At 36.5% G+C, this 14,416-nt stretch overlaps 1 protein-coding gene across 45 annotated transcripts in view; it reads left to right on the top strand.

Annotated features, from left to right (window-relative positions):
* Positions 1-14,416, top strand: part of LOC109100368 (ankyrin-3-like) — a 161,914-nt gene that overhangs the window by 98,459 nt on the left and 49,039 nt on the right. For 41 of the 45 annotated variants that reach the window (XM_042735050.1, XM_042735063.1, XM_042735052.1 and 38 more), the window contains 7 exons: positions 910-1,107; positions 2,410-2,508; positions 3,919-4,017; positions 4,518-4,616; positions 7,069-7,266; positions 11,362-11,460; positions 12,487-12,585. In XM_042735050.1, the coding sequence (XP_042590984.1) occupies positions 910-1,107; positions 2,410-2,508; positions 3,919-4,017; positions 4,518-4,616; positions 7,069-7,266; positions 11,362-11,460; positions 12,487-12,585 (891 nt within the window). The remainder of the gene's footprint in view (positions 1-909; positions 1,108-2,409; positions 2,509-3,918; positions 4,018-4,517; positions 4,617-7,068; positions 7,267-11,361; positions 11,461-12,486; positions 12,586-14,416) is intronic. The other 4 variants (XM_042735056.1, XM_042735049.1, XM_042735060.1 and 1 more) reach the window with 1 other exon arrangement.

Here is a 14,416-nt window from a genome sequence, read left to right as displayed (position 1 = left end):
ATCCATAATTATAATCGCGATTAGAAATTCGATTAATTGTGCAGCCCTATTGTCCAGCTCAGTTCAGCTAAAGTTTTGTTTTTTTCCAATAGTGTCAGTGCAGTCAAAACTATAATAATATGGATATCTCCTTGCTGTTCATTTACAACAAGGAAAGAAGTCACTTTTCAAAACCTCCACCCTCTCTGGTGGAATGAACTGCCAATCTTGACCTGCTGAGAACATCAGAAAATTCAAAAAGCAGCTGAAGACACACCACTTCCACAAGCACTTAACCACCCCACACCCATAAACCAATGCACTTACTGTACACACTCGTACAAACTGCTTTTATTACACTTTCGTAAGTCGCTTTGGATCAAAGAGTCTGCTAAATGCATGAATGCAAATATTACAAATTGTCTTTGTAACCTCGACTTTTAAACCAACTTTTTTGTGTTCTAGTAAGGGTTATGTGGGTTTGGAATGACTTGATGGCAAGTGAATGACATCATTTTTGAGCGAACTGTTCCTTTAAGTGTATGCAGATGTGACATTATCATTTTTTCTTCTGTTTTTCCATTGCATCACTGAACACTTTCCTGGAATCTGAAAGCAAACTAAAACATGGTCACAGACTTCTCGCCAAATTAGATAATATCCCAGCCGATTAGTGTCACAATGGAGCAATTGTTTTAGTACAAATAGTGACTCTCTCGCTGTTCTTTTACCCCAGATGTCCTTTTTGCGGGGGGATTATGGCTCTATTAGATTTTAAAAGTTTACATTTGCTTCTCTGAATTCTTAGAAAGAAGAAAATCTGCCTTAGATTTGATGCATCTGTGATTCCTACAAAATAGAGAATAGAGAAGTGAAAGTTCTTCAGTTATTTAATTTCAGCATAACCTAGATTGTTGTGTGTTTCAACAGAACGGCCTTTCACCGTTGCACATGGCCACACAAGGAGATCATCTGAACTGCGTTCAGCTTTTGCTTCATCATGAGGTGCCCGTGGATGACGTCACCAACGATTATCTGACAGCCCTGCATGTCGCTGCACACTGCGGACACTACAAAGTTGCCAAGGTCCTTGTGGACAAGAAGGCCAATCCTAATGCCAAAGCACTGGTGAGTCTTGAGCTGACAAGTATAATGTTTCTGGATCAGTTTCTTTTTTGATCCTGTCTAACAAACAAAATGCCCTAATCATATTCTCCCATAGCCAGACCTTTGGACTAAAGGCATAAGGTTGGAGTGCACTTTACAACATTTTGGCCAAGAACCGTCCACATAAAAGTATAGTTTACCCAAAAAAGAAAATTCTGTCATTTACTTATCCTCAATTTGTTCCAAACCTGTATGAGTTTCTTAAAGCTGTTTGAGCACAAAAGATATTTTAAAGAATGTTGATGGTAGCCCTTGACTTCCATAGTATGGAAGTCATTCTTCTTTTGTATTCAGCAGAAAAAAAGAAACTCGTACAGATTTGGAAAAAGTGGAGGGTGAGTAAATGATGACAGAATTTTAATTTTTGGGTGAACTATCCCTTTTAATAGGGATAAAAGACCACCTAGCTAACTGATGTAAAGCGAGTAAGGTTTTTTTTAGTGGCTAGTTTATCTTACATTCAATATTTCACAGTAATAGATTGGCATGGGGGGAATAACAATACACTGAAAAAAGATTGATGTAAAAACAATTTTCACTCAGAAATTGCTGGAAAATGTTACAAACAATTACAAAGACACAGCAAGTAACACACTGAGTTAAACATAAGATTTTAAAGTAGGAGACCTGAAATACAACAGTATTTTCTTGTAAAACATACTCCAATAATGCAATAATGTATTTTTAGTTCTTATGTTTTTTACAACTTCATTTTTTACAGTCTACAATCAGTCAGATGTTATTGAAATCCAAACCCAAACTCTGATTAGCTGGGAGAAATGTTGTGTTGATTCAGGAAAACCTTCTACTTAAATGTGGTCACTGAGGTAAAAAACAGAGTTTACTAGTCTCGTAAAATCCCAGAATTCCTTTTTTGGCTTCCACCTTAGATAGGTACCCTCCAAATTTTATATGCGAGCACTTGGAGGGAAGTTCATGATATGTAACACGTTTTGTTTCTGCACAATGCCATGGCGATCTGTAAAAAGCCTCTTTTGGCAAAGAGCGCAGTGAATACTGTCATGCTCTGAAGTAATGGTTACAGAACGGGCGTGTCTCTGCAGTTTATGAGGAAAAAAAGGAAGAAAGAAAGAAAACTGTAGAAAGACAAGTCTGCCAAGCATTGAGCAGCAGAAGCCACGTGTTTTCATTCGACTGGAAACAAAGCTTTGTTAACTCTTCTGGTTACGGGCAGAAAGAAACCAGATTTTCATTAGTAAGCTGGAGTAAAAGCCACCAGAATCTCTTTTTCTCTCTCTGTAGAATGGTTTTACACCACTTCACATTGCTTGCAAGAAGAACAGGATTAAAGTGATGGAGCTGTTGCTGAAACACGGAGCATCCATTCAGGCTGTGACTGAGGTGAGAGAGCAAGATTTTTTTTTTTTTTTTCTGAATATATACTGTACATTTGCAGAGCTTTCTTTACCATGCACTTTGATCTCAACAGCTTAATAATTTTGAATGCAAGAAACTTTGCTTATGTTTTTGTAAGAAATGTTGGTTGTGTGTGTGAAAACCAGATGTAGCAACCATTATAAACAGGGCTCTGAACTGGTTCAAGGAATGAAAACGAAAACCGGAAACGAACAAAATGTTGACAGGAACAGAACCAGAACCAGAAACTAAATCAAATTTTATTGTTCTGAACCGAATCAAAGATTTGAAATGGCCATTAACCTGTTAATAATGATATTTTAGCGTTCCATTTAATATTTATAATTTGCTGTCAACCAATCAGGAATTCAAGTAGAATAATAAATTATATTTTAGCATCCAGATACGTTGCGAATATAGTAAACATTTGGATTCGTGCTGAATGAGAGAGGTAGGCATCAGTTTCGCCTTAAATTAATTTGTTCTTGGATTGACGTTTTTATAGCGTAAATGCATAGCCTTAACTTTAGAGGATTTGTTGTGGAGAGAAACTAATAACTGTGTTTAGAATGTTTGTAAACATTTTGATTTACCAGCATTTTAGCCTACTTTATTTCTGAATGGAATAATAAAATACGACGTGAGCCTAGCCTAGGCAATTTAGGCTATGTTTTTTTTACTCTCAAAACGCAATCATATACAAGTAGCGTTTTTTTTTTAACAATGCAGGAAAAATTTTTAATCTTAAAAAATACTTTAATGTCTTTAAAGTGTTAATAGATTTTTTCTTTTGTTTAGTAGCCTACATTTGGCCAAAATCTAGAAAAGATGATGCTGTATTGGCTGGTTAGGGTTAGGGTTATGGTTTAAAGAACTTGACTTTAAGACCAGCCGGCTGCATGTTCAGGACAAGCAAGCTGTGACCCATTTACCTGAATTTTACCAATCAGCAAAATATGAATGTTATGTAACTTAAATAATATTCATGAGCAAAGTTGATAAGGTTTATAAAGTGTCCCTCCTACTTTTCCGATTGCTCCTCTGCCCCAGATGGAAATATTGTGCTGTTAAATGAGATTACAAAACCTGTTTTTGTCTCAAAAAAGTTTTTTGCAACATTATAACTCACAATTGTCACTATAATGTGGTTGATATCTGCCAACTGTAACTTTATGTTATGTAATTGAATTTATTAATTTATGTTCAACAATCAATTTATATATTGAGATGTGACTTTATATATCAAAACTGCTACTTAGTTTCTTATAATTTCAACTTTAAACTCACAATGTGCCCTCTTTTGAAAAACAATGTGTGTTTTGAAACGAGGTTAATATTTGCTTTAGCATGCAGTTCCCAGTGCTTCAAAGCTGCATATTTCTGTGTCTCTGGCAGTCTGGACTCACGCCGATTCATGTGGCTGCTTTTATGGGCCATGAAAACATTGTGACTCAGTTGACAAATCACGGAGCGTCTCCTAACACGATGAATGTGGTGAGTACAGCCGTCCCCAAGCCCACCAGCACCAAACAAAGCGTTTCCTTTTGATAATGAAAAACAAAGTAAAACAAAACATTTTAGCGAATGTCCAGCTATGTTTCTCTCTGGAACGTGTCATTGCTTGCCACATTGGTTTGGTCTCCCATTTCATAAATCCTTTTAGGGTAATAACAGTCTCTGTCCATGTGCTTAAACATACGTCTGACCGCAAGTTGGAGCTCCTTAGTATACTGTAATTAGAGTACAGTCAGACTGTAATCATGCTTGACTGCTCCCCATCAGACAGATGGTGGGCCAACAGCGAGCCACTGTTACCGTAGAAACATGCTTTAAGATTTGTTGGGGTGCAGCCCATCGAGAGTGTCAAAACAAAGAAAGCAAGACGGTTTGGACAGAGTGGACGAGACTGATGAAAGAGCAGTGCACACACTAAGGCTTGCTGTCCAAACACAGTAGTACCTTTTTTCCAGACGCTTCCTCTGTGTATGTTTTAGAGGGGAGAGACGGCGCTTCATATGGCTGCCAGGGCAGGACAGGCAAACGTGGTGAAATTCCTGGTGGCGAATGGAGCAGATGTGGACGCTAAAGCCAAGGTGAGTGAGAGATATGAATCTAAGTATGTGCTACTTTATTGGTGTTTGCAAAAAGAGTAATTTTAATGAAGCCATAACGCTTTGTGTTAAAGGGCAACTATTATGAAAAAATCACTTTTATGTGTTGTAAATGTGTGTACACAGCCACCTTATAATGATAAAAATACAGTCGCTCCTTTTTTAAAAATCTTTATAAATCATAAGGAGTGTCTCAGAACAAACCGTTCACAGAGTCCGTAAAAAAGTTGAGGCCACATTTTACAAGCCCCTCCCATGACAGGGGGACACTGCTGTATTGGCAGAGAGCCCGTCCTGAGTGAGCCGCACACAATCCGCCATGTTTATCTTCACACTCATTTAAAAGCAGCATTCAAGTGAGAAATGTCTTCTTATTGGAGCTACAGATATTATTCATTCAAGAGCAGTGAATGAGTTTGGGTCAAATTGTCAGCGTAGACAGCAGTATAGGTACTGTATATTACACTGCTGTCACTTAATACACAGATCTAATATAAACGTGATTTCTTTCCGGTTATTTACCTTCACATACATAACCAACTGTGTTTTTGTAACTTATGTTTGTTTACATGTGTTAACATAAACTTGTGTATTGGACAGTTCAAGCGCAATAAGATATGAAAGAGAACTTTTTAGTTTTAGTGAGTTTAGTACTCACATGCCGTGTGACAGACTCTTGAGATGTTTACTTAAGATGTGTGAGCCCAAAAAACCGTATATCAGAATTATAAACTGATATGGCTTTAAAACACATGATTTAGCGTGGAAGATGTGTTTCTGGTTCCTCTAAAAATAGGCATTTTCAAAATTATATAATAAATGGTGAGGGCTATTTTTAGCTGAAACTCCACAGACACATTCTGAGGACACCTGAGACTTATATTGAAATTAAACTACTGTATTGTAAGTGGAGTGTACTATATATATATATATATATATATATATATATATGTGTGTGTGTATGTATATATATAATATATATATATATATATATATATATATATATATATATATATATATATATCAATGACATAACGCCTAAATTAAAGTTACAAAGTCAAAAATTTGTTTAAATGCATAAAAAGATGCCATATATAAAAAGTTCCCTCTCCTACATATATGACCCTGGACCACAAAACCAGTCATAAGGGTCAATTTCTGGAAATTGAGATTTATACATCAACTGAAAGCTGAATAATGGTTTGTTAGGATAGGACAATATTTGGCTGAGATACTCTGAGGGTGCAAAAAAAAATCTGTTTAATCTTTGTAGAATATGAGAAAAAATGCAAAAATAAATTATAATATATTTATTAATAACTATTTTAATCTATTTTACCAGATTCCACTGCCAAGCAAAGTAAAATAAATGCTCGTGATAGGCAGCATGTTAATTCTGACCCTGCAGTCAAGCACAAACTCCCTGTAACACCTCAGCTCAAGCGGCATATGAACCGATCATCACTTACTAGTTATAGCACAAAATAAACATGAATGAACATCAGAAGGTATCTTGTTTCAACTGTGAAAAGATGTCAATACACACTATTTTTCAAGTTCAACGTTAATCTACTCTTCTGTCTGGTTTATTTGTCAGACAAAAATGGCAGATTTGGCAATATGATTGCTCAGATTGCAATTAATCAAACTCCCAGCGAAGGGTCAATTGAGCAGCCAAGATTGGGCAAAGTTTAGAAATAACTGGGTCTAAAAAAATGACTGCAGTTAATGCCATGTGCTGCACTTTTCACACACTTCTTTAAATAGATTTTTAATGATATAAGGTCTTTGTGTTATTTTGAGTGACCAATAATAGCAATAACTTATTCAATTAAAAATACATTATCTAATTTCTGTGGCTGAAATATTTATCACTGATACAGTATGCTTAAGTGAATGGTATTTTTAAAATATTTTTATCAAGTTTTATGCAATTTACAGAAAAAAAGTCTGCTAACTACATTTATGTAGGCAACTCTGAAATTATATACCCCGCTTTGCCTCATGCATAACAACGCCCTTAAGCCGTGATTTATTCACAATACAGCACTGCCTCTCTTACCTCATTGCTTCTATAGTCCTCATTTGTAAGTCGCTTTGGATAAAAGCGTCTGCTAAATGACTAACTGTAAATGTAATGTAAATGTAATAGCTGTGGAATGCAATGCAGTCAATCTATACTAATAGGAAACAGTTGCCTCTTTGCTTGCACTGACACGAAGACAGTCAAAAGTGCCCTGATCTTCTTTGGCATTGCCTCATTGAATTGAGTTCTGCAGTCCTGCAAGGAAATACTAAAAAGGTCTAGCATCTTATAACCTTTACAAAAAAAAAAAACTAACAAGACTAACAAAAAAATACTAAGAAGTCTTATATATGTCTGTGTGTGTGTGTGTGTGTGTGTGTGTGTGTGTGTGTGTGTTTGTGTGTGTAGGACGATCAGACCCCGCTGCATATATCCAGTCGTCTGGGAAAACCAGATATAGTCCAGCAACTACTGCAACATGGGGCTTCACCTGACGCCACCACCACATCTGGATACACGCCGCTCCACCTGGCTGCCCGCGATGGCCACAAAGACGTGGGATCCATCCTGCTGGACAATGGAGCATCTCTTGGCATTACTACCAAGGTCAGTCACACCAACAAAGCTGGACAATTCGTAAAACTTGTTGTTTGTTGCTTGTGGTCAGATAATCAGAGAAGATTTGGCTGCCAATAGGCTATTTTTAACCTCTTGATACTTTTGTTCACATTTATTATATAGACTACACTCTCAGGAAAAAAAGGTACAGAAGCTGTCACTGGGATGTACCATTTACCCTTTAGGTACTACTTTGTACATTTTGAGTACCTTTAAGGTACTTAAATGCACCCTTTATGGGTAAATAAGGTAAAAAGGTCTATCTTGTGAAATGTACAACCAGTTATAATTATTGTATCTTTTTTCTGAGAGTGTACTGTCTGATACATAACATTAATGAGCATTTTAAATCTACACTACTGGATGCTTTAACATTGCTTGTGGATTGAAATGGTAATGGTATGAAATGGTAAAAAAAAATGTCATTTCGTTTTGTCAAGTACTCTGCTTTCTTGCAAAAAATTTACAAATTGCTGTGAGTGCGAACAACTAATGGAAACTGAAGCAGTGTGTGAAATGATTTGTGAACACCTCTAGCTCATCATGAAACCTCTCTGTATTAAGTTCGGATAGCAAGATAGATATCCCAACACTAATACACAGCAGTTCATCACTGGGATAAATCATGCATCCTGACACATTGAGTATTACCATTTATCACACAGCAGTGTTAAATCACGGCTTGAATGTAAATCAGCGTTTACTAAATGTTTTCTGTATGAAATGCTTTACATCTCCACCCTGAACATTTAAGCTGACCAAATCAAAGTCAGTGATGGGTTTGCAACTCTTGCACAATAAAGAAAGGTCATCTCATCCATCACAATGGCTCACCAACCTACCATGCTGACGGAGGATTTTGCTAGCAGTATGCTGTTATATTTCCATTAGATGGAATATATTACAAAATGCTTGACATCATGTCCATTATTAAGGAACATATGATGATGTTTAGGATCATTTGGAGTTGCTGCATGTGGGATGTATTAGTTTTTGGTGTTTGTTCTCATTATGTTACTGAGCACAGGGCTTTCATTTTCAAATTTCCCAGTGAATAAAGGTCCGTGGACCAGATCAGTACTCGCCTACACTCAAACTGAAACATAGTTTGAAACATCTGTCAGATTACATGGATAACAAGACATCTCTTGTCTCTAGTCAGGAAATACACAGGCTTTACATTAAAGACCTTATGTAATGGCTTGGCAAGTGAAGTTCCCTTTTCTGTGTTGATATACTGTATTTCCTACTGAAACAGGAAGTTTATTTTGTAAATTGCCAGGAGACATTATAATGAAAAGGGAAAACTATGAATCTTTAGAAAAGATTATACATCGAAATTTGTATATTGCTAAAAGCAATACACTTGCTTAACTTTTTGTCATCCAATAAAACTCAGCCTCAGACCACAGTGACGCTCAGCAGCTATTTTCTAGCTGTAGTAATAAAAGATTCCCCCAGTGTCCCGCTGTGTGATTGGGATAGGCATAAAATACGAGACAACCATCACTGAGAGGCTGCCAAGTGTTTTAGTGTGGGAATGTGCTGAGGAAGGACAATGAATTGATGGTGTTTTCCATGACTCCATTCACCGCAGAGCAGAGTTTCCCTCCGATAACAGCTGTCACTGGATATGTTTGTTCTGTGTCTGTAATAATTGTTCAGGTTAGAAAGGCATATGGTATGCTGCAGATCAACTAAACTTCAACATTTCCCAGTTTCATAAATGTAGCATAAAAACCTGAAAACTGAGGTGACACTAAATTTGGATCAGTGATTATGGAACCATGAAATCAGTCTTAAGTCGCTGGGGTATACTTTTAGCAATAGCCAAAAAAAAACATTGTATGGGTCAAAATGATAGATTTTTCTTTTATGCCAAAAATCATTAGGATATTAAATAAATATCATGTTCCATGAAGATATTTTGTAAATTTCCTACCGTATATATATCTAAACTTATTTTTTGATTAGTAATATGCATAGCTAAGAATTCATTTGGACAACTTCAAAGGCGATTTTCTCAGTATTTAGATCTTTTTACACCCTCAGATTCCAGATATTCAAATAATTTTATCTCGGCCAAATATTGTCCTATCCTAATAAACCATACATAAGTGGAAAGCTTATTTATTCAGCTTTCATATGATGTATAAATCTCAGTTGCGAAAATTTTTTACTCTTGTCCAGGTTCACACACATATATACAGGTGCATCTCAATAAATTAGAATGTTGTGGAAAAGTTCATTTATTTCAGTAGTTCAACTCAAATTGTGAAACTCGTGTATTAAATAAATAAATAAATTCAATGCACACAGACTGAAGTAGTTTAAGTGTTTGGTTCTTTTAATTGTGATGATTTTGGCTCACATTTAACAGAAACTCACCAATTCAACAAATTACAATATGGCGATATGCCAATCAGCTAATCAACTCAAAACACCTGCAAAGGTTTCCTGAGCCTTCAAAATGGTCTCTCAGTTTGGTTCACTAGGCTAAACAATAATGGGGAAGACTGCTGATCTGACAGTTGTCCAGAAGACAATCATTGACATCCTTCACAAGTAGGGTAAGTCACAAACATTCATTGTCAAAGAAGCTGGCTGTTCACAGAGTGCTGTATCCAAGCATGTTAACAGGAAGTTGAGTGGAAGGAAAAAGTGTGGAAGAAAAAGATGCACAACCAACCGAGAGAACCACAGCCTTATGATGATTGTCAAGCAAAATCAAGTGAACTTCACAAGGAATGGACTGAGGCTGAGGTCAAGGCATCAAGAGCCACTACTCACAGATGTGTCAAGGAATTCGGCAACAGTTGTCATATTTCTCTTGTTAAGTCACTCCTGAGGCGTCTTATCTGGGCTAAGGAGAAGAAGAACTGGACTGTTGCCCAGTGGTCCAAAGTCCTCTTTTCAGATGAAGAGCAAGTTTTGTATTTCATTTGGAAACCAAGGTCCTAGAGTCTGGAGGAAGGGTGGAGAAGCTCATAGCCCAAGTTGCTTGAAGTCCAGTGTTAAGTTTCCACAGTCTGTGATGATTTGGGGTGCAATGTCATCTGCTGGTGTTGGTCCGTTGTGTTTTTTGAAAACCAAAGTCATTGCACCACAAATTTTGGAGCACGTCATGCTTCCTTCTGCTGACCAGATGCTGATTTCATTGTCCAGCAGGATTTGGCACCTGCCCACACTGCCAAAAACACCAAAAGTTGGTTAAATGACCATGGTGTTGGTGTGCTTGACTGGCCAGCAAACTCACCAGACCTGAACCCCAGAGAGAATCTATGGTCTATTGTCAAGAGGAAAATGAGAAACAAGAGACCAAAACATGCAGATGAGCTGAAGGCCACTGTCAAAGAAACCTGGGCTTCCATACCACCTCAGCAGTGCCCCCAAACTGATCACCTCCATGCCACGCCGAATTGAGGCAGTTATTAAAGCAAAAGGAGCCCCTACCAAGTATTGAGTACATGTACAGTAAATGAACATACTTTCCAGAAGGTCAACAATTCAATAATTTTTTTTTTTTTTTTTTTTGTCTTATGAAGTCTAATTTGTTGAGATAGTAAATTGGTGGGGTTTTGTTAAATGTGAGCCAAAATCATCAAAATTAAAAGAACCAAAGACTTGAACTACTTCAGTCTGTGTGCACTGAATTTATTTAATACACGAGTTTCACAATTTGAGTTGAATTACTAAAATAAATGAACTTTTCCACGACATTCTAATTCATTGAGATGCACCTATATATATGTATGCTTGTGTGTGTGTATATACTGTACATACTGTAGATATATATAAATATATATATATATATATATATATATATATATATATAATATATATATATATATATAATGCATTCAATAGATCAGATAGGCCACTGCTGTGTTCAAAAGGCCTGTCTTGTGTAAAACCAGATTGGTTACAGCAGTGCTTTATCTCAAACTGGACAAAAATTAATTCTTTAGTATTACAGAAGGAAACTTTTGCAACACAGATCAGTCCCTCCCCCCCCCCCAATGTCACTTAAATCCGTGTACATTTTTTTCTTCATTTCTAAGTATGTACTGTTTGTCTTTGCAGAAAGGATTCACTCCCCTGCATGTTGCAGCCAAATACGGGAAGATTGAAGTTGCTAAATTACTGCTACAGAAGCGAGCGCCACCTGATGCAGCTGGAAAGGTAAAAGTGTCTAGTTTGCACTAATGGTTATAGGTTGATGATTACAGCCTATAATGTACAAGATTTATAGTATGAGTCTATGTCATCATGGCCAATCTTCGTTTTCTGGTATGTTAACATTACCGCAGTAAGAAATGAAGCACTCAGTTTTTCTTTCTAAGGATCTGTTTAAAAGGATTTTGGATAAGAGACATGGGAATTGGACACATTTAATCAGAATTCTTTGTGCAATGCCTAAAAATGGTTACATCTGTTCCCCAACTCAGCTTACGCCCAATTAAATTTGACACAAAGAAGAAACAGCAGGCTTATGCTGGCTAATCTTCAATCTGACATACAGACATAAGTATAATGAATGTTGGTTATCATATAGTTCACACATGAAGTAAATTGTCATTACAACTCTCATGCATTTGCATGTGTATGAATGGAAGTGAATGAAACACAAAATCAAGTGTGACTGAACCATTAAAACCTCAAGAAATTAAAAGCAGTTATATACATTTAAAACATTAATTTCATAGGGTCTTTAATACATAAAAACGAAATCATGTGCTTAATATTAATATTTTGTAGAGCTGCTTATAAATACACATCCCTATTATCATTAAAAATGTATTCATTTCAAAGTAAAATGTTACAAAAAAAAAAACATAAGCACACTTATGTTGCTGCAATCATCTGCAAATCTATACATTTTATTTCTTAAGTTATGTATTTGGTGTCTTTTAACAAATAAACATCTTTTAAGAGGTCATTCTGTATCATAACTGCAGACAGCTAGTGAATGCTTTAAAAATGACATCTTCCAGATGAAAAGTGGCATTTGTCTGCTATCAGGGTAGATACTATCATTTTCCACTTATAGAGGTTTCATTCACTAATGTGTTCTTGCTAAATTTACTCTCCTGTAATGTCCAAATGTAAAAGTTGATTGATTTATGATGACACCTGTTTCACACACCCCACCTCTGAGCTCTTGGCTAATAATAGCTGTATATCTTTGTGTGTATATATGTGTTTTAGAGTGGACTAACACCACTGCATGTTGCTGCACACTACGATAACCAGAAAGTGGCCCTTCTTCTGTTGGACCAAGGAGCATCTCCGCACGCTGCAGCGAAGGTATCAGGAAACATTTACAAACCGCAGTTTCTCAACTAGTACACACAAATTTCATCCAAATGCAACCATACACACACACACACACAAATGATGAAGAAACATGGCTGCAAACCAAACGGCTGCACACATGCTCACACAAAACCACCTCCACCCCACATTCTTGATCATTTTCGTCATTTCACTTCTAGTCCACCCACTGTAACCACAGAGGATGGTAAGCTTATGTAAATTTTATTGCTTTGAAAAAGAAAGTTCTTGAAAACGTATGAACTTGGTGGTTGTAGATGAAGCAACAAACTCATTTACATCTTGGATGGAAAATTTTCAGGAATTTTTTTTTTTTGGGGTGACATTCTTTTAAAGGGATAGATCACCCAAAAATCGAAGTTCTGTTCTAACCTGCTTGACTTTATTTCTACAGTAGAACACAATTTTTTTTTTTTTTTTTGGAAATTGAAAGTCATTGGTCGTTGAATGTTTTCATTGTATGTAAAAGAGCAGCATTAGCATTTTTCAAAATAACTCCTTTTGTGCACCACAGAAAAAAGAAAGTCATTCAGGTTTGGAATGACATGAGGAATGAATAAACGATTACAGAACTTTTTTGGGTGAATTACGCCTTTAATAATTATCAGTCCTGTTTCTGCCCACCCGTGCTTCTGGGGTTTGTCACTATTTCTCTCTGATCTGCTAGTCAGTTCTGTAATCTGTGCAGGAAATGATTGCAACTAAAAAAACAAAAGAAAAAAAAAAGAATGAATGCTTTTTATCAAGTTTCAGCTGGTTGCATTGAAAACACCATCAATGGAAAAACATGGTCTGGATTAATCTGTAATAAAAATGTAATGTAGACTCTGTTCTAAAGCCTTGATAGCTGCCTCATTATTTACTGCTTACCAAAAAAGCCATCTAAAGGAAGCTTCTCAACCAAATTTGAACGTCAACATAGGCAATAACTTGTGTTTTGAAAAATATTACACTGTACAAGATACAGTAGGAACTGATGTTAGCATGTGGCTAAGCTAATGATGTTATAGTGGTAAGAGACCCAAGAAATGCTGTGTAAATTGTCCCACTTTTATCAGTATTTGTCAATATTGAACAAATTATCTCTCTCACTTAGTCAATCTTGGATTTTTTTTTTTTTTTTTTTTCACTGAGCTTGTGCAGTGCATTCTGGAATTGACTTTTCTGTGAATTATACTGTGTATGTGATTTTTCTCAGAATTTGGCCAAAAGAAGTTTATTTAGAGGCAGCATGATCCTTTTTTAACAGCATTCATGTGAGGAATAGGCCGATGATGTCATCTACCTAGGCTGTCACTATGTTTTGGAACAGAGCATAGAGATCTGGAAGTTTACAATTCTCTCAGAGTCTTAATTCACAAGCCTATGTTTAATTGTATCTGTAATGTTTTCCCCAGTTTTTTGTATGAACTTGAATAGAGAGTCCATGTGTTCATGCTTTTAAACTGTTTGTGTTGTTTTGTCCACCCTGAAAGAGCTCAATGTAAACCCTGAACAAAGTACAGTGACCCAGATACTGCCTTTGTTCCTCCACAAAGAACAGTTAGATCTGGCATGTGCAGAACACAAACTGACTTGTGGTTTGGATGGGACTGCCATCCATGGACTTCACTGGCTGACACCTTAGCATTCGCTATAGCTGTTAAGAAACACGATCGTTTTCTTCACTCAGACTGCTTTTCCCCACCTTTTAGCCATCATTCCACTCTCAATCTGTGAGGTTAGAAGCAAGCGCTGCTGTCAACATGTTTCTCTTTTGGAAATGTCATAAATCTAAGGTTTTAGTGTGGTTATAGTGGTTTGG

Source organism: Cyprinus carpio, chromosome B12 (genome assembly GCF_018340385.1).
Source record: "Cyprinus carpio isolate SPL01 chromosome B12, ASM1834038v1, whole genome shotgun sequence".
NCBI lineage: Eukaryota > Metazoa > Chordata > Actinopteri > Cypriniformes > Cyprinidae > Cyprinus > Cyprinus carpio.
The sequence above is the reverse complement of the archived record's forward strand: the minus strand, read 5'-3'. Positions and strand labels throughout refer to the sequence as shown.